We start from the raw sequence: 21032 nt of genomic DNA on the forward strand, positions 1-21032 counted from the left end.
CCAATGTCACTCTTGATTCTTTGCAAGTGCTTCTTCCCAGTGTGTGGATCCTGTGTGCAAAGGGAGTCTTCACAGTCTCCCAACACACTGGTGATTTGTTTGTGTGAAGTAAATTGAAGGTAGCAGCAGAATTAAAGCTTTTAAAGTTGGTTTTATCCCAGCTTGTTTTTTTTTTAATTATTAGGGTGCATTTGCATCAGAAGAATAATATACATTTAAAGTGCAACTAGAGAATTACTCATGAAGCTAACTTTGCTCCCTGATTTCAGTTTATTTTCTAAAATGTGACATCACCTATAAAAGCAGTGCTTTATCACAAAAATTAGCTCTGTGAAATATAATGTAAGTTATATCATAGCATAATTGCCACGATCCAGTGTCTCTTAATTGTTTTTTTCTTATGCACTTCACACACTCTGGAGAGTAGGACTGCAACAACTTAAGGCTGCCATTGATCTCTCTCATTTTTCATTATGATCTCTCATTTAGAATTCAGAACATGGCACCACTGGCTAATAGTCTGTGAAATTAGAATGTTTTCGTACTGAAAATTGGAAACCCAATTTTGAGATTGCCATATTTAGGCTCTGAAGTGAAAAATGGAAATCATACTTCGGAGGTGTGGGAAGAGAAATCAGTAAACAGGGTTTCTGTGTCTCTGTACATCTTGGCCATGTCAGACATTCAAACAAGTGATTTTTTTTCCTCCTGGGGACTGAGTAGATGATGGGCAACAACTAAAACGTCATTATGCTTGCACCAATGATCTGAGAGGTGAAAAAGTCCAAGGATTCCTGTATGTATGCAGCTTCACTTCATTTTTAAAAGGACCACACAAGGCTTACGGCATTCTCAAAGATTTGCTTTTATTTACAAATATGCAGTTTTAAGCTGTGAACTGCCAATTGTGCTCAAATCACACCACAAAACACTGTTCCCTATCATATTTTGGGGATTGGGGACCCCTTCAGAGTGCCAAAGAAATACCCAGCACTGACCTTGCCTTATAGTGGGCTGTATAAAACTATATTCACAATGTAGGGACGCGGGTGGCGCTGTGGTCTAAACCATTGAGCCTCTGGGACTTGCCGATTGGAAGGTCGGTGGTTCAGATCTGTGCAACGGGTTGAGCTCCTGTTGATCTGTCCCAGCTTCTGTCAACCCAGCAGTTCAAAAGCAAATTAATGTAAGTAGATAAATAGGTACTGCTGCATCGGGAAGGTAAATGGTGTTTCCGTGCGCTTTGGTTTCTGTATGGTGACCTGTTGCGCCAGAAGCAGTTTAGTCACGCTGGCCACAAGAGCTGGAAAGCTGTCTGTGGACAAACGCCAGCTCCCTTGGCCTGAAAGTGAGATGAGTTGCCTTTGACTGTACTTAATCGTCCAGGGATCCTTTACCTTTACTTTACCTTTACCTATACTCAGAATATAGCCACTGAAATAAATGGATTTAACATCACTCGTGTCCATTGATTACAGTGATTGTGCTCTGGGTGTGACTTAGTCTGAAGCAACTCACAGATTTCAGCTGCAGCTACAAGCTGCTTGCCTTTATGCAGACACTGGTTTGCATGGGCCGTTGCTGTGAGGGAAGAGATGAAGCCCTGATTCCAAAAGTTCTCCTTGCAAAAGAGTCCAGTGGGTGGTGAGCAATCTCCCTAGCAAAGGAAACATACTTGACTATTCTGTTAATGACTCCAACAGCCTGTTTACTGAGCATCCTGATTTGCTTGCATAAAGCATATGTGAAGGTTAGGCTAGTCTTTCTAAGCATGCATCCCAACTTGTTTGTAGAGGGTTTAGATGACAAGGAGTATTCATCCCACTTTGCTAGTGGGTTGTTAATACATCTTCTGATTAATTGTTCATCTGAAACTTTTCAATACATTTTACAGCCTCTTTACTAAATGGTGTTTTTTTTAATAATGGATTTTTTGAGCTAAGACAACAATTGTTTAACCCACTTTCATTATGTAAAACTATTTTTCTGACATGTGCATTTAGCCCACCTGCAAAATAGTGACCGTATCCTAAAACTATCTCCAGTTTGGCACTTTTAGGATCTAGAATCCTAGAGGTTTGGAGGGGGACTGTGAGGATACCCAACCCCAATCCTATAAAACTGTGAACCTAAGTAAAAATACCCATACCAAGTATCAAACCTCAGATAAACCAGTATGTAAATGTTATGCATAAAAAAACTGTAGCTCCCTACATGGGAAACCTCAGTGGAGGCAGTTCACATTGCTGCAAGTCACAAAATGCCGGATAACTGAGTGGTGTCCATGAATGTGTCAAGTGGCCTTTTGCAATGGCAAACAAGAAACGAGTCCGACACATGGGACTTTGCCAGTTCTGTATGTCAGATGTGTGGCTTACTCTTCTGACAAAATGTATTTTTTGGTTATTTTTCTACAGTTCCCAAAAGGACTTCAAAAACATCCCCGAGGAATTAGCAATCATCACATCATACTTTCCATGGGTTGATTATTTACACAGGAATGCCTAGTCTTGCCCTCAGATGTTGGGGACCAGTTTGGGGTGGGGGGGCGGGACTGGACCACATGTCCTTCTCTGTGACCCAGTTGCAAGATTCTTTAAGATACTCCAAGTATGAGGCATAGCGACATCTTAGTCTATCATTTCAAAAGACTGTTGTTGCACACCACCCCACTCTCCGAGAAATGCAAGAATCTAGAGCTTCTAGGCACTTACCAGAGGTCTATGTTTCCTTTTCAGGCACAGCAAAGACTATGGTGTCCTTGTGATATACCGTTTATTTACACAAAAGAGGTTTAAAGACTCTCATGGCAAATCTAAAAAAAAGTGGAATAAACATGACAACTGAGAAACACTGGCCTGTGAGCTCTCCAGTTGGAGAACAGCCTTTACCAAAGGTGTCATGGGCTTTGAAGACACCCAAACTCAGGACGCAGGGGAGAAATGTGCTAAGAGGAAGGCACACTAGGCAAATCCACACCATGATCAACACCTGCCAGGAAACCAATGTCCAATGTGAAAGGATGTGTGGATCCAGAATTGGCCTCCACAGTCACTTACGGACTCACCGTTAAGACCGTGTTCATGGAAGACAATCCTATTCGGCTATGAGTGATCACCAAAGAAGAAGAAGAAGAAGATGGTGGGGCTCGCAGCATTTATACCCCAAAAGGGTCTTGCTTCTCCCATAGCTGCAACCTTGGATTCAAACAGAAATCAAGCATGTGGCTCTGACCTTCTTCTCAGTTTGCTGCCTGCAACATCACTGCCAAAAGCCCATCAACTCTAAAATTCTGATCTTGTCTTCAAATTAACTCAGAGCTGAGAGAGGGGCCTGTCTTAAGTTCCATCTGCCACAGAGTCCCCTCTCTCTGGCTTTCCTGATGGCCTATTACCTTCCCTATGCTTTTGGTTAATGGCTGATCTCCCAGGTCATTTCCTGTACACAGGAAGTTGGTATGGCCTGTTATTTTAACGCTTTGCCAAATCCCGTGTCTGGCAGCCAATTTTAACACTCCAGGCATCGATTAAGTTCTAGCACCTACCAGTCCCAGGAATTTAAGGGAATCTGGCACTCACAACTCATTACTTTAGGAACATTTGTTGGCAACATATGTTTGGCATCTTTGTGTGTGTGTGTGTGTGTGATGAGAGAGAGAGAGAGAGGGAGAGAGAGAGAGAGAGAGAGAGAGAGAGAGAGATATTATGATATAAAGTATTGCAGCAGATAGAGAGAGGTTATGATAAAGTATTGCAGCGATTCCACTGGATCGTTGAAGCTTTGGCAAGCCCTAACAACCAGCTGATCCTTGATGTTTGCAGAGACCCCTGTGCTGCACTTTGAAGCCCCAACAATCAGCTGATAGTTGGGGCTTCAAAGTGCCTTTCAAAGGGTTCTGAGGGTGTAACCTCCTTTTTGCCCCAGCTGTGACTTTATACACCCGATAGAGCAGGGTGGAGGTTCTTCACCTCTTCTGTATATTATAGCATAGTATTGGATTGAAATTTGAAGCTAGAGTTCCTGGAGGATGGAATTTTGCTCTGTTAAGAGGGGACACTCCTGGAGGAGGAATGGGTCATGGGGAGGCTTGTTCTCACCAATTCTTCTTTCCTCCCCTGCAGTTCACGTTCTTCTCTGGGCAGGGTGGGCAGTGGTGGCTGCAGGCAAAACTGCAAATCCTCACCTCCCTCCCTGTGGTGCTACCAAGGCAGGACTTCAGGACAGAAGTCAAAATTCATTTTAGGGGGGAAAGCAGACTAAGGATTCAAATGTGATAGTAGCAGGGAAGCAGAAAAATCTGGAGTTTATGGTAGATTTTTATTGTTGTTGTTAAATCACTCCTAGGGCCTGAGAACCTCAAACTGATTTTTGGTTGGATTTTTTAATAGGGTTCAGCTGAAATGAGTTCAGCTGAAGTCTGAGCCAGATTCCATTGTCCAGTCATTGTATGCCTGGGAAGCGGGAAGCTGATCTTGGCATCCTAAGGAAGAAGCATCAGAAGTATGATGTTCTCACATTGGCCTCTGGAAAAATCTTGTGCCATTAGCAAGAATCTGTGTGCTTTCTGTCCACCAGAGGGCACTTCACTTGGTTTCGAATGTGCCATTGGCACCTTTACAATTGACAACTGTGCCAGAAATAACACAGCCGTCCAAGTTGGTCTCCCCAGGCAATCAGTGTACAGTGTGAAAATGCACAATCTGTCAATCATTTGTTGAAGGGGACTTGAAGCATCTTCCCATAATTTCTTCTATTTTGGTTATGTTTTCCCAGCAGCCAAACTGCAAACAGAATCCTTCCCTCCAGCAAACATAGAGTCCTAAGAACAGGGAGGCATAAAACCCATTGAGTTCAATGGAGTTTACTCACATATAAGTGCACAAAAGATTGCAGTCTTAGTCAATCCATAAATCATTCCATTAAAAATCTAAAGCCATTGATTGGCTGCTTCCGATTTTTAATGGGATGATTTAAGTCCCTGGCTTTTCATAAAGATTTGAACTCTTCATGCCCTGAAACTCAACATAAGTTGAACATTACTTGTAGATTCTGGGAAATGTTAATTAGTGCCATGGTTTTCAAATCCTGATAAGCACACCCTCCCCCCAATTCTTTTGGACTTCACCAGATATTTAGAGAGCAATTTTCTACATCACTGCTGATCAAAGCTTCCATGTTCCAGTGCCAAATTTCTCATGTCCTTGTACTAAAAATATTTGTATTGCCCGAATTCTATTCTAAGGTTTTGAGGTGGCTGTGAGAATAGAGGGGCTTGGTTTGTATTTTTAAACAGTGAGAAAAAACTTGGTTGACATAGTAATGGGATATGCTTCATTTGAAGGTGGAGAGGTTACGTTTTCTCCCCCCCCCCCTACGCACGGGTCCTGTAGCTTCCCAAGTGCCATCTTTTGCATTACGGTTAAATGCACAGAAGTTCTCTCCACCTTCATCTGGCCACTTTCCTGTAGGGATAAGCAACCCATGGCCCCCCAGATGTTGCTGGGCTCCGATTTCCATCAGCAGCCCTTTCCCTAGTGTAGTCAATAACCAGGGATGATAGAAGCCGTCGTACATCATCTGGAAAGCCACAGGTTACCCACTCTTACTTTAATGGGGAGAGCCCAAATTTTCCAGGTTTAATCATGGAAAACATGTTGTATACTGTGACTTCCATAGCTGCTACTATCTCCCTCTCCATCATCTCTATCTCTGTTCCCACCCACCCACCCACCCACCCCTTTTGACAGGGAATCTGCCATGTGTATGACACATGTTTGTTTGCAGGTGTGTTAAATCCATACCTGTTCCAATGCTCCTGCAAGATGTGCCACCTCTCAACGTTCAAGACAGTCTCATCCTGCATGTTTCTTTAGAATTGTGATTGGCTGGGCTCTCATTCCTAACCCGGCACCCATCCCCAGACCCTGTCCCATGTGTCATCATTTTTTAAAGTTTCAGTTGTTGCAGGGACCCTGCACGCCAGCTAACAGTTTCTAACTTGCTGCTGGCCACATTGAGGGTGTTTTGTTTTTTTTTAAAAAAAAAGGTGGGATGAAAATGTTACATTTTTAAAAATAGTGCAAGTGTCCCAGGAAACCAAGTTAAAGAGATGGCAGGGAAGACGGGGGCCAAGAGAACCTTTTCTCTGTTATTCTTTAGTGACGTATGGGGATAAAGGCAGCGAAACTTCCAGGCTCTTAGTATTGGAAGGGAAGGCAGTGCTCTCTCCACACACAGAAGGACAGTTTCAGTTTCTCATTTTTCCAGTTTTAAATTATCCATATTTTTGCATCCCTTTGTGATTTTTTCCCTTAAGAATCCTTCACCCGCATTTCTCCTAATATGAATGTTTGAATGCAATATTCCCTAATGTAATCTATTTCTGTGCAATTTTCCCTAATAAAACACATTTTTGTATGTTATATTCACTAATCTGTGCATTTCTGTGCACACTTTACCCTCGTATATGCAGTTTTGTGCACATTGCTTGGCAGGAGAACTGCACTGCAAAATTCAGAGAATGTGAATTTTGAAAGATGACAGTGTTTTGGTTTCTGTATTGTTCCATAAAGTGTGAGTTATGTAAGCCCTGGACTGAATCGAACCCTATTTCCACAGAACATGGACACTCTTTGAAAAATGACAAAGCCCCTTGTACGGTGGGAGGAAATGCAGCTGTTTGCTTTTCCAGAAGAGGAGGCAGATTCACAAGAAGACTTAGCCCAATCCAAGTCTTACTCTCCCATTTTTCCAATGTACAGAGATGGGACCAGAGCATCCACAGCCTCCATGTCACATGTGTCAATTAGCCCCACCCCCTGGGGACTACATGTAGCTATGCGCACCAAGGCTCCATCCTTGCAGATGTTTGTGCTGTAAGTGTGGACACCAGGGAGCTGGGACTAGTTTGCACCTGTGACATCAGAGGTGTGGCTACTCAAAGCATTCAGAGCAAAATTTCTTGTGTTTATAGAAATGCCCAGCGCAGGCTACAGAAAGAAATACACATGCATTGAGAGTAGCGGATTGCATTTTATATGTCAGAGGGCAAGAGAAGGCTTCAAACAGTTCCATAACCATCTCCTCTCACCATCAGTCTTTCAGCTTGTTGGATAGGTCACCCTCTATTTATTTATTTTTAAATGATTTATTGCATTCTGATCCATATCCATGTGAGTTGTTTCAGCAGCAAATGTTCTTAAAGCCTGTTGCACCAGGATTGCTGAAGATTCCACACAGAAACCTGGCTCGATTTTTGGGGCCTGCTGCTCTTCTATCAACCTGGAAAGGTTGGTGATTGTTTTCTGTGGAATTTCATCTAACCCAAATGATGGGCTGGGTTGCAGAGTGTCCTTCTGTGACTACCTTCATTGTTCATAAAAGGGCTTTCCATTATCCTTGAGCATCCATCTCATTAGTATTCACATTTGACCATCAACTTCTTTTGAAAGTTTGCAGAAATACGTCTTCTGCTGAATCAGACCATTGGCCTCTCTAGCTCAGTAGGGTCTACACTGACTGGCATCAGCTCTCTAGCATTTTAGATCCTCAGCTTTATCCAGAGATGCTGGAGACTGAAAATGGGATCTTCAGCATTCACAGCAAATGCTCTACCACCAAGCTAAGGCCCTACATAGACCTCTCTGGTTCTCTTACCCTTCCTGGAGATGTGCTGGGTGTACCAGGCAGATAGAAAGACGGTGACCTGGCCTTTTTCCATATGCTTGGTTGTGCTTGGCACAAATGAGCAAAATGTGGGCAGTAGAAAACTGGAAAGATTATCCTGCTGGACTGTGCACTGACCTGGTAAGGCCTGACTATCCTACCCCTACTTGACTCCATCCCCTGCCTTCCTGAGTTCAAATCTGCTCTGGGACAAGTATGAACAATGGAAGGATGGAAAGCCGATTTCTGCATTGCCTGGAAGGACACGGCCTCATTCCCACCTTCACTCCAAACAAGAAGAGCTAAGGGAGACACTTCTTCAGGTTGTCAAGGAATAGCCTCAGGGATTAGATCCCTGTAATTGCTTATTTTTCATTTTGGGGAAAAACCACAGCATTTTGGAGCAGGCACACTGACTCCTCTAGTTCACAATATGGGACTTTCCAAAAGTTCAGCCTGAGGTTTTGCAGCGGTCTTCCTGAAAGCTAGCCTTCTCCTGGCACTCAGTTTTGCATTCCTCCACCAAAAAAAGATGAAACAAAAAAAAATTGCTTCCAGTAGCACCTTAAAGACCAACTAAGTTATTCTTGGTATGAGCTTTCGTGTGCATGCACACTTCTTCAGATACACTGAAACAGAAGTCACCAGACCCTTCTATATAGTGAGAAGGTGGGGAGGGGTATTACTCAGAAGGGTGGTGGGAATGGGTGATTGGCAGATAGCTGTGATTAGCCTGTTGACGACTCTTAACGACTGCAATAGGTCTTACAGGAAAAAGCAAGGGGTGAGAAGGTGAAAAATGGCTTTGTCATGTATAATGAGATAAGAATCCAAGGTCTTTGTTCCTGATGTCAGATTTATGTCCGTTTATTCTTTGGCGTAAGGTTTGGCCTGTTTGTCCAATATAGAGAGCTGAAGGACACGCAGATATTTTCCAAATCATCTCACCTTTCATCAAAGAAACTACAAGAGAAAAATCTGAGCACACTTTTTGGGGTCCTCGATGCTTGCCTGAGCATAGATTTTTGAACTGTGATAAAAAAATTGTTCATACCAGGATTGTTTCAATTTCAGCAGTCCGTTTCTCTCTCTCAACCCCAAGCCATTTTTGTGTTCTCAGCACAGCTGATGATCCATGTACCAAAACCTACAGCTCTTTGCAGATTGCATTCTCAGGATCTACCGAAGAAAGAAATCTACCAAGAAAGAAAGCACCAGTCATAAATTCTTTCCTAGTCAAGGTCCTTGAACTTCGTTCAACAAAGCTCATTTTGGAGATATTGGATAGCTTCTCAAAAACCATCTCAAATGCTGTGGGATTTTAAGAATCAAGTAGAGAAACCAGCAAGATGTTCCGTATGGAGAGCAGGTCAAAATTATTACAAGCATTATTTGCTAAGAATTATTTGGCTCAGCTCTTATCAGCCACCACAGTGATTTTACTGATAAGAAAAACAGGGCAGGTTGTGGGTGGGGGAAGGATCTAAGGAAGTTGATGTTTGCTGTGCCAACACAGCTCTCAAGTGCTACTCTCAAACCTCATTGAACAAGCCACAGTAAGCCACCATCGAGTATCCTGTTGCAGGCAAGTAACAAACAACTCTTTTGCAGATTACTTTGCTATCCGAGACCCAACCTCTCCAACCCATTTGAGCTTCGGTGGATTTCTTTCAGTCAGTTCTGCAAACCAGCTGGCAAAGGGTTAGTATGATTTTCTTGTACTCCTTTCGGAAATTGTGATTCAGGGCTCCATAAATCACGGCGTTTAAGCAGCTGTTAAAGTATGCCATGAAGTAACTGCCCGTGAAGAGCCATTTAGGGATGGAAGGCTCCAGTGCTGGCTTCAGAGCCACAACAAAACCAATGAAGTTCAGCGGCGCCCAACAGATGGCGAAAAGCACAAAGACCATAAACATGGTGAGGAAGTTCCGGAAGTCGTGTGGCTTCATTTTGGGCCGGACATCAGGCTTGACTCGCCGCCGCACCTGGAGCACCAAGGCCCAGATTCTCAGGTAGCAGAAGCTGACGATGGCGATGGGCAGGAAGAAATGGACCACCACCACCGCAATGGTGTAAAGGGAGCTGACGGACTGGGCAAAAGTGCAAGAGTACACCCGCGGGTCGTACTTGAGGGAGTCCACAAAGAGGTTTGGCATGATGGCCAGCAAGGTGAGGGCCCAAACGACCCCCACATAGCCCAGTGTGTTGCCGAGGGAGAAGACCTTGTCGTACTTCAGGCTGTGGCAAATGTAGCAGTAGCGGTTCAGGGCGATGCCGGTGATGTTGAAGATGGAGCCAATGACACTCATCCCCATCAGGAACCCGCTGACCTGGCAGTGGAGGTAGCCCATGACCCACTCGTCGTGGAAAATGGCGATCAGGGCCAGCGGGTAGGGGTACAGAGCCACCAGCAAGTCTGCAAAAGCCAGGCTGACCACAAAGGCATTCCCTAGAATTCAAAAGTTGAACAGTTAAAGGCACTTGAAAAGTAACCATTGTTAATAAACAATTAGCAACGTCCTTTTTAAAATCAAAACTACCGGTGCCTGCATACTTGTACCCTGAAGCTTCTTGTCTATATTTGAAATACAGTCGTACCGTGGAAGTCGAACGGAATCCGTTCTGTAAGTCTGTTCGACTTCCAAAATGTTTGGAAACCAAAGCACGGCTTCTGATTGGCTGCAGTCAATCGGAAGGCATCTTGGACATTTGGCTTCCAAAAGAATGTTTGAAAACTGGAACACTCACTTCCGGGTTTTGAATGTTCGGGAGCCGATTTGTTCAGGAGCCAAGGTGTTTGAGATCCAAGGCACGACTGTAGCTTGAGTTTTCATTCCGCTACAGAAAAAGGGACTAAATTTCATGACAGCAGGAGTCATGCAGGAACAGAAAGCTGGCTCCTAGTGTTTCTATTAGTGTTTCTATAGTTGTTTTGATTTTGTGTGGAGTGCCCTACCTGGGTGGATGGAGCAGCCAAGTAATTTCGTGGTCCCCGAGAGGGGGCAATGACAATAAAGATATTATTATTATTATTATTATTATTATTATTATTATTATTATTATTATTATTATTATTATTGTTTTGTTATTGTTATTGTTATTGTTATTGTTATTTATTATTATTATTATTATTATTATTAGGATTGTAGAGTTGGAAGGGACCACAAGGATCATCTAGTCCAAGCTGTTGCGATGCAGGAATCTTTTGCCCAATGTTAGACTCGAATCCACAGCCCTGAGATTAAGAGTCTCATGCTCTACAGACTCTCAGAGGGTGAACAGCCCACCCACTCAGTAAAAAATGGCCTGCTTTCACCTGTGTCCTTGTCACTCAGCACAAAAACAAGAGGAAGACATTTGTGCACTTGATGTTCTCGAATTTTATTTATAATAATTTTTTAATTTATATCCCGCCCATCTGGCTGGGTTTCCCCAGCCACTCTGGGCGGCTCCCAACAGAATATTAAAAACACAATAAAACATCACACATTAAAAACTTCCCTAAACAGGTTTGCCTGTTTTATTTTAATTACAGGTTAAATGAAATAGCCCTTAATCAAAATTTTTAGATGATGTATACTTGAGTTCCTGCCATTTCACAACTTACTTTGAATACGGAGATCATGGGCCTCTGGTATAAGTGGAAAGTGAAACAGAAGTGTGATCACCCATGCTAATAATTGTGAGCGCCTAGTTCTGTTTCACTATTGTTTATGGCTAGAAAGCCCCTGCTGTTTAATTGACCCAAGGACAGAGAAGGTGTATTTATTATTCCAGATATGGATCTCAGCAGTAACCCCAGAGCTTATAATTCTGTGTTTTTCCCACCACCCCTTGTCTACAAAGCATTTATAAGAAGTGTGTCATTATTTTTGCTACTTTATATTAGAATCACTGCAAGCACGCAAGCTGTTTGCAGTGTCTACAGATGGACAAAACCAGCAAGAGAGCCCTACATGTTTATCCCCAAACAGAAGTGCAGCTGCTGTTTGCTGAAGCTGCTCACAGCAAAATTTCAATAGACTGAAAGGCTGTTTGTTCCAGACACCCTGGGTCAGGCACAAGCAAAACTAAGCAGAGAATGCAAGTGGACACGGCAGAGCCAGCCATATCCTCAGGATCAAAAGCTTCAGCTGTGTTTTCTACTTGAAGATAACATGCAATGAATTCAAACTACTTGTGCAGAAGTGTGCTCGAGATATTATTGCTCAACGGGGTTTTCATGTAAGCACAAAAAGACAGCCATTCCGAGCCAGGTGGTGAGACCAGCGGCCGTCCCATTTTATCTAGTTCAACCTTCTCCAAACTGATGACCTCTAGATGTTTTGGATTTGCAACAGCCCCATTCAGAATAGTCAGTGATCAGGAATGATGGGAGTTGTAGTCCACAGCATCTGAGGAGGGGGGAGGGACACCAGGCTGGTCTGTTATCTCGCATTAACAAGGATTAGTGATGTTTATATATCAGACAACAGCTACATAGGTGAAGCTGCCCAGAAATTATCAAGTAACCTATGGAGCAAGGTGGGTGTGGCCCATCCCAGGTGTCATCTCTGAGCGGGGGTGTGACATCAGCGCAGGCGGCACCCCCCCGGGACGCTCCGCGCTGCCGCCGCTAGCTCCACCTCTGCCCATCCCTACGAGCACCGCGTGGCGGGCTCTGTCCCTATGGGTGCCATGCTGTGCAACGCATACTGCCCCAGGTGCCCGAGAGGCTTACTCTGGTACTGCTCGTAGCTTATCTCCTTAAATTCCTTCAGTGCTTGCTTCATGCACCACTGAGTCCACCATGCCCCACAACCACAAATTCAGTATTATGGGAATTCTGTCAACCTCCCTTCCCACTGAGGTCAGACAGGACACCTTCCTGTTGAACGTCTAGCACCTACTATGGTCTTTTAAAAATTCCAGCAAACATGTTAATTGAAGTCTGGTTTTATAGTTTTAATCTTCTCTGTATTGTATCCCTTGTATACTGCTTAGAGATGCGTGCAGTTAAGCGGTATATACATTATTGAGTAAAATTAAATTATGCAAAGTTGTACTAAAACACCCTGCACTTCATCAAGCTGATTCCGAGTCTCTGTGTTTTGGAGGTAACTTCAGATAATTTTGAATCAGGGACAGGGAAGCCAATGGCCAGATATTGTTGGATACCCCGAGCCAGGATCAGAGCCGTCTTTCCCATAGGGCTTAGTGGTGCATTGTGCCAGGGCGCCGGCCTCTCAGGGGCACCCCAGCAAGTGGGGGAACTGCACGGCTTTGCCGGCGGCCTCCTCTTTCCCTGCACGCCCGCCCCGTCAACCATATGGCTGACTGGCGTGCAGCTTCCTTCCCAAGCCTCCACAGGAGGAGAGCGATCCTCACAGAGGGTTAGGATAGAAGCTGCGCCCCACCAACTATATGGCTGGCGGGTGCGCAGCTTCCCTCCCAAGCCTCTGCGGGGATCGCTCTCCTGCAGAGGCATGGGGGAGAGTTGTGCACCCCCCATGGCTGGCAGTGCGCAGCTCCCCCCTCACTATCTGTGGTAATTTGGGAGGGGGGCTGAGCGGATATTTGCACCCTGGCATCGCATGTGCTAAAGATAGCCCTGGCCAGGATGGCCAACTGGACAGCCACAGGGTCCCAACCTTTGATTTACAAGTTGTGTTTTCTAGAAAGCAGGACATCTTTCAGAAAATGAGGTGTCCTCAAAGGCATCTCAGATCATAAGAATGCCACCTTTCTGGATCAGCCCAAAGTCTGATTGTTTAAAACGGTATGAGGGTGTTAAAAATATCTTTCCAAAGCAAATCTCGCTAGTCTTCAAAAGACAGAATTGCTATTTAGAATTACGGTATTTAATAACCAGGACACTTCCAAACCATCTAGCTATTTTTGGGTGAGATTCAATCATTCACCAGCTAATTCAGGCTGCACAATTAAAGTTGATTTTATGCTCCTGCACTGTTGACACACTCTCCTAAAAGATTGGATTGGGACTGTGTGTGTTTTGCAATAAGGAAAGTTGCAGGGGAAATGTGCTGGAAAGTGTGGCTAACACACTTGTTTGGATGCATGGGCATAGCCAGGATTTTAGTTAGGGGGGAGGCAGCCAAAGTTGTTCAGCTTTTTTTAGGAGATGCCCCCCCCCCAAGTTGTTGAGCTTTTTTGGGGAAATATACCTGCCCCAAATGGGGACGCGGGTGGTGCTGTGGGTAAAAGCTTCAGCGCCTAGGACTTGCCGATCGAAAGGTCGGCGGTTCGAATCCCGCGGCGGGGTGGGCTCCCGTCGCTCGATCCCAGCGCCTGCCAACCTAGCAGTTCGAAAGTGCAAGTAGATAAATAGGGACCGCTTACCAGCGGGAAGGTAAACGGCGCTCCGTGTGCTGCCCTGGCTTGCCAGATGCAGCTTGTCACACTGGCCACGTGAACCGGAAGTGTCTGCGGACAGCGCTGGCTCCCGGCCTCTAGAGTGAGATGAGCGCACAACCCTAGAGTCTGGCAAGACTGGCCCGTACGGGCAGGGGTACCTTTACCTTTTTATACCCGCCCCAAAGAGGACATTAATGAAGGCAGGTTTCTCCAGGGGAGGGACGAACACAACCTCAGTTAATTGAGTTATTTCATTGCTTTTCAATAATTTTAGTGGATCTAGGGTTACGCCCATGTCATCTAATGTCCCTGCAAACAGTGCTCAATAAACATGCCACCTGCACCCTAGAAAGGGAGTTTGTTCAGGAACCAGGTGCCCTTGAATGAACCCAAGGTGGCATCCTGCACTTCTTCTGACCGAGAAGGAGGGTCCTCCTCAGACAGCAAATATCTGCATGCCTAAATAAAATAAACAAATGTCAGCACTGGGCTTCTTCTGCATTTCATCATAAATTGCGGGGGAGAAATGCCTCTCCAGAATCTAATTTGGTGCTACAAGAAAATTTATCTAGGAGATCCTGCTGGGCAGACACAGCATGATATTCTGCTTCTGCTGGAGTGAAGACTCTCAGCAGTTCCTCAGAAGAGGCGGTGGAGAACGGGAACTTGGAACAAGGAGGGCAGATTCTTCTGCATCCTGCTACCTTTACAGGCAGGTTAAAGAATGCGCAGGCAACCCCATCCCAGGCAAACCCCGGTCAGTTATGGTAGCATCTGAGGCTGGACGAGAGCGGTGCGGGATGCTGTCTCTGGGGACAGGTGTCCTCTGGCCAGCAATGCCATTACCTGCTTTCCTCAGCTTCTTGTTCTTGTACACCGACAGAATCACCAGCAGGTTGCCCAGAATGTCCACGGCGATGGTGACAATGAGGACGACAGCGAGGAGGGCCGCCACCCAAACGGGATAGGGACTCGCCTCTCCCCTTTCCAGCCGGGCAGACTGATTCTTCCGCGGCAGCCACCCTTCCTCTTCCATCCTCGCTTATCGGGGGTTGAGGTGGGGGGCGCCCACCACCTCCGATTTCCGGGCGGGGGGAGGTGATCGTGCAGGGCAATCGAGGGCGACCCCCAGCTTGAGCGGACGAAGCTCATCGCACGGGGATCGAGGGCAACGCTTCCCAGGCTCCTGCCAAAGCTGGGCGCGAAGGCAGCGCCCAGCAACGTTGCATGGCTTCTTTGGAAACCGGCGCAGCTAACGCTACGGCCGGAGGAGAGCGTTGCGCGCCGCCTTGCAGAAGTTTTGCAGAGAAGTTGCTCGCGGCGGGGAGAGGCGCATGGCCTGGACTCCTCCTCCTTCTCGCCTCGTGGTAAATCCTGATGACTCGCAGGCAGCCGGGTGGCTTCTTTGGAAAGACTCTTGCCGGCCGACCCACAACTCCGGGGTTTGGCAAAGACTCAAGGCAAGGGCGGAGGAATAAGGGAAATCTTCCCGGCTGGTTTAGTCTGAGCGCTCCGTTCCACCGGATCCCTTCTCGCTTTTTCTTATGAGCCGCGGACGGATCGCCCAGAAGCTGCTGCGCCCAACGAGATCTCCCGGCTCCTTAGAGTCGTGCAAGCGAGGCTGAGCAGCGGGGAGAGCAGCTGAGAGTGACCGCGGGACACTTGGAGAGGAGGAGGAGTGTGGGCTCGTCGAGGGAGCCTCGCCACGCCGCAACTGCTATGGCCACACTTCCAGTTCAGTTCAGGGCGCGCTCACGCACGGGAAAGACCGACCATCTGCCCTGCCCCTGCCTGATGCAGAAGGTGTGGGGTTCAATCCCCAGCATGCCCAGGTAGGGCCGTGACTATCCACGGAGAGGCGTCGAGCCACTTCTCGGCGCAGACAAACATTCAGCTGCATGGGACAGATGCTCTGACTGCAGAAGGCAGCTTCCGAGGTTCTCGCGGTTGTGTCTCTCCCCCGAAGCTGCTCTTTTCATGCACGCGCCTTGCGACCGCCGACCAACTCGCCTCGAATGGATCTGCCCCCATTCATACCCGCGACCCGCCCCTCTCCCTTTCTTGCGCGCTGCCGGCCGCACTGGCAGGCTGGAGGGGACGCACGCCGGAGGAGCAAAGTTCTCTGGAGATGCGGGAAAGGCGTCGGCGAGGCGAAGTTGCCAACTCTTTGCCCTCTTACTTTGAGAACCACCCCATCAATTATTTCTCCCTCCAGAACAGCCCCGGGTTTGGCTACGATTCGGAGGTCTCTTTCCTACCCTCCTCTCGGCTCTGGACGCGTCGGAGGCAATAATGGACTGCAGCCCGCTTCCTGTGGTTATATAGTCGCTGTCCCTGCACTTGTTGCTGCCTGCGGACGCTAGTTCGGGCTATTAACTCCTTCCAGCCCGCGAGGCAGAGAGAATGTCTGGCTGGGGCTCTTCAAAGCAAGCCCATGTATTCCTATAGCTTTTGGTTGTTCGAGGGCTGCACACATTCTCAATTTAGTGGGGTATTTTCTTTGCAATGAATTACCACCTTTTCCTTCCTATTTACGAATTCCATCAAAAACATTTGAATGCCAATGGGAGGATGTCATGAAGCCCACAAGTCTTTTCATTGAAGAAGAAGAAGAAGAGTTTAAATTTGATATCCCGCCTTTTCACTCCCTTTAAGGAGACTCAAAGCGGCTAACATTCTCCTTTCCCTTCCTCCTCCACAACAAACACTCTGTGAGGTGAGTGGGGCTGAGAGACTTCACAGACGTGTGACTGGCCCAAGGTCACCCAGCAGCTGCATGTGGAGGAGCGGAGATGCGAACCCGGTTCCCCAGATTACGAGACTACCGCTCTTAACCAGTACACCACACTGGCTCTTTGAATGGATAATCTGTTGCTTTCCTCTTCTAATTTCTGAACCTCTTTGAAGCGCCTATGAAAAAGTGGAATGAAAATGTTTGAAAACAAATAAACCTTGCCCGCCCTTTGAGATCATCATCAGAAGCTCTCCTAGGTTTCCCAACATCTTGCAGATGCCTCCTAACTGGCACCAGGAAGAGGGTCTTCAGTGGCTTCACCCCAGCTCTGGAACTCCCCCATTCTGTTGGCCTAACCTAAGTTAGTTAAGGAAAGGAGATGCTATCCCATCAAAATTAGGCTGGAAGAACAAAATGCAAGAATATGTAGAACTAGCTAGATTATCAGCAAAATTCCAAGATGTCACTGACCAAAAATTTGACGTATACAGAGTCTATCTGAGGGAACATTGTAAAAAAGTAAATCTGTTCACAGGCCTGGATTGACTTTATGCATGAATTAAGAGTAGTTTACAAGATTAATGTAACCGAAACAACTTAGAGGAGGTAAAACTTAGTGTGTAGTTAAAGAATGTAACTTGGGAATCACAATGGGATGACCGGAGGTCATGATCACAAAACATCACATACAAGAAGTATTAAGTTTGGAATGAATATTTTATCCCCCCCCCCCCCCGTTGATTGCTTTGTGTCGTGTTGCTTTTAGAACCAAGAAAGCATAATAATCATAATAAACCCCCAAGTTAGTTAAAACCTTCCCTTTTAGGATTTTTTTGGGGGGGTCACAAAATGGTTTCTCCCTTTTTAAAGTGGTTTGATTCCCATGATTAATGGTTGCCACATTTCTCTCTGCCCTTTTAGTGTTTCCCAGCTATTTTGTTGCATTTATTGCTGCAGTCAAATTGTTTTAGATGTTGCTAAGTGGGCAATCCTAACCACCGGATCTGGAGCTAGTGTATTTGACCCCCCCCCCACTACCTACCCCATTGGAGAGGCCGTAATAAAATAAAAATACTAGGAGAATGCTACTACTAATACATTTTCTCACCTCTTGCCTTGGTTAACACAAACCACTTTACACCCATTGTCCACCCACAGTCCCACTCTGATTAGGGCTGCTAATCCATGCTGTTTGTCACCATGGGCTTCTTGAGGCAATGAATGTTTAAAATGAACAAGCTGGGGCTGTAATCTTAGACCTGCTTATTTACTCAGCAGGACTGATCTCAGAGTAGGCACTGGAGTCTGTAAGTACCGGCATTCACTGAAGTGGGTTGTGAAGTAGCAGCAGTCACTTGCAGCAAAGGATTATGAGAAAGGCACATGGACACTAGGCTTCTTTTTCTCTATGGTGAAGCTGATTGGGTTGCAGTTTAAGGGGACAGCTCAGTTGGTAGAAAGGGACGTGGGTGGCGCTGTGGGTTAAACCACAGAGCCTAGGACTTGCCAATCAGAAGGTCGGTGCTTCGAATCCCCGCGACGGGGTGAACTCCCGTTGCTCGGTCCCTGCTCCTGCCAACCTAGCAGTTTGAAAGCATGTCAAAGTGCAAGTAGATAAATAGGTACCACTCTGGCGGGAAGGTAAACAGCGTTTCCATGCGCTGCTCTGGTTTGCCAGAAGCGGCTTAGTCATGCTGGCCACATGACCTGGAAGCTGTACGCCAGCTCCCTCAGCCAATAAAGTGAGATGAGCGCCTCAACCCCAGAGTCTGCGTGGACCTAATGATCAGGGGTCCCTTTACCTTTACCTTACAGTTGGTAGAGCATGAGGTTTTTAGTTTCAGGGTTTGTGGGTTCAAGCCCCACGGTGGGCTGCATTGAAGGGGGTTGGACTAGATGATCCTCATGGTCCCTCCCAACTTTACAACACTATGATTCCCTAATTTTAGGGAGCAGGGATTTGCTCAGTGGCCATGGATGGGAATCCAAGACCGAAGGAGGCTTCCCTAGAAAGGGAGGAAGACAGTTTGGTTTGACCTCTTTTCCAGAAGTTCGCCACCTGGGTCCTGCTTTTATAATCTTGGAACGCCTGCAGAGGCTTCTAGTTAGGAGCAGATAAAAGGCACCCGTCTCTCACAAAGCAACCCAGTTTCTTACATTCAAAGCAGTAGGTCAGAGTGAGTGGCTGGGGAGGGAGGGAGGGAGAGAGAGAGAAGCTGTTCTAAAATAGCAATTTATTTCCCCCGTTTGTATCGGCCAAAAGGCTGGGGAGAAATAACAAACCACTGGCTGCTCTTTTCAAGGCAGGCTTCTCCACTGAACTCGAAGGCTCTCTGAAAAGACATTTGCAGCGCACCAGGGTGTGAAGAAAGTGGGCAATGAGGTGCTACTTCCATCAATGACATTTTCTTAGACAAAGCCGGTCCCTTCTTAAAATGTCCCTTTTCACTTGCAGCTGCACATCTCACAGTGTGTCTGACTCACTCAAGTGTTGGCAACTGGTTCAATGTCACTTCTAACCCTTCTTTCTTCCCTTGGTTAACTTGAGGAATTTAGGGGATGGGGTGGGGGGCAAAGAGGAAACCCTGCAGAGATTAGAAAGCACAAGCTAGCACAGTCCGATTATTGGTTTAGAATTCTTGTCCCAGAGAGCCTCACAATTTTGGGGGGCACAGAATCCCTTTGGAGACATGACAGGCGCCCCCTATCCACATTTTCTGGAAACATAAGAAATTTATTTTTGTTTCAGTGAACTTTTCCATCTGGATGAAAAGGTCTCTGTTTCGGGTTTTAAAACAATACAAAATAAAAGATATAAAATCTATAATCGTTGGGTTCTTCTGCTGTTTTTTAGCTGTTTTGTGGTATGTTTGTATATTGCTTTGGGACACATGTAAAAGCTATTAATAAATATTTACCACTGTTTATTTTTTTGTTCAGAATTCTCATAGGGAAACACCAACAGAAGCCACTTCCCACATGCTCTCCTTTTCCTCTAATGGCAGCAACTTAAATGCCTTGAAAGAACACAATTGCCACATTACTTGGCGATTTCTTTTTCTGGCATCAGGCAACAACAACCCCAGTTGGACCAGTTTTTCCACACATAAGCTCATAGGAGGAGGAAAGTTCCTCACTTCACTGTGATTGTCTTTTCCTAATACAAAAGAATGAATAATAAATAATCACCGCAGCAGATAGTTGGTAAGGTAAAGGGACCCCTGACCATCGTGACCGACTCTGGGGTTGCGGTGCTCATCTCGCTTTATTGGCCAAGGGAGCCAGCTTCCGGGTCATGTGGCCAGCATGACTAAGCCACTTCTGGCGAACCAGAGCAGTGCACAGAAACGCCGTTTACCTTCCCGCTGGAGCGGTACCTATTTATCTACTTGCACTTTCAAACTGTCAACCTTCTGATCGGCAAGGAAGGCCTAGGCTCTGTGGTTTAACCCACAGCGCCACCTGCGTCCCTAGATAGTTGGTAGGGATGCCATAAGAACAACTAGCGGTTGCTACATTGCAATTACTTGGATTTTCTACCTGAAAAACATGTGGTTAAGACTTTGTAGTCAGCAAGCTTGCAGAGAGGTTATTTCCATGTTGGGAAAAATATAAATAATGCCTGATAAGAGATGCTGACTTCCATTTTCTTAAGACAAGAGAAGGTGGGAGAGTTTTTCCTATAGTAAGGTCTGCTGATTGTTTACTGATAGAGAAACATTTGCCACTGCATTGTACCAATCATCAGGTGCCTTTTCAAGCTTTCAAATATCATAATAGAATAATTGGACAATGATGCATGTGCATAACCAGTTTCAATGCATTTAACCAACATGGAGGCACAGCTACATCTCAATGTACATCTGAGCCCTATTTATGCATGCATAAATAAACTGTTGTGAATGGGGATGTGCAGTGAGATTTAGGGGCCATTAGTTGTTATGTCTGACAAACGGCCTGAAATTTGGATGTGAGAAATTCCTGGAGGATAAGCCAATCAATGGCTATGAGCCATGATGGCTGTGTTCTACCAGCACTGGTAGAGGCAAGATGTCTCTGAATACCATCTGCTGGAGATCACATGTGGGGAGAGTGCTTGTGGGCTTCCCATAGGAATCTAGATGGCTAGTGTGAGAACAGGATGCTGGACTAGATGGGCCTTTGGCTTGACCTAGCAGGGATCTTATTTTCCTACGATTACAGTGGGGTCAAGGTCAGTGTCTTACCACTGAACTGACTCAGTAGAGCTGAATGCTCCTGTGGTTTGTTTGGTTTGGGT

General features: G+C 46.0%; 1 protein-coding gene across 2 annotated transcripts; it reads right to left on the reverse strand.

The window, feature by feature from the left end:
• Positions 1 to 8610: 8610 nt before the first annotated feature.
• Positions 8611 to 18423, reverse strand: LOC309364215 (melatonin receptor type 1A-like). Of its 2 annotated transcripts, XM_081901098.1 has the most exons (4): positions 17862 to 18422; positions 16868 to 16929; positions 14866 to 16610; positions 8612 to 10114 (listed from the first exon to the last, which is right to left on the reverse strand). In XM_081901098.1, the coding sequence occupies exons 3-4, from the start codon at positions 15053 to 15055 to the stop codon at positions 9336 to 9338; spliced, it is 969 nt and encodes a 322-aa protein (XP_081757224.1). In that variant the 5' UTR covers positions 15056 to 16610; positions 16868 to 16929; positions 17862 to 18422; the 3' UTR covers positions 8612 to 9335. The 2 variants fall into 2 exon arrangements, with proteins under 2 accessions (XP_081757225.1, XP_081757224.1); XM_081901099.1 differs by lacking the exons at positions 14866 to 16610; positions 16868 to 16929 and having other exon boundaries at positions 8611 to 10114; positions 17862 to 18423.
• Positions 18424 to 21032: the final 2609 nt, after the last annotated feature.

Source organism: Podarcis melisellensis (genome assembly GCF_964234715.1).
Source record: "Podarcis melisellensis genome assembly, chromosome: 2".
In the NCBI taxonomy this organism is placed as follows: domain Eukaryota; kingdom Metazoa; phylum Chordata; class Lepidosauria; order Squamata; family Lacertidae; genus Podarcis; species Podarcis melisellensis.

Coding starts and splice junctions, on each gene's coding strand:
- LOC309364215 (XM_081901098.1), bottom strand. CDS start 15,055: ATGGAAGAGGAAGGGTGGCTGCCGCGGAAGAATCAGTCTGCCCGGCTG. Junction 10,115..14,865: donor CAAGAAGCTGAGGAAAGCAG/GTAATGGCATTG, acceptor TTTGAATTCTAG/GGAATGCCTTTGTGGTCAGC.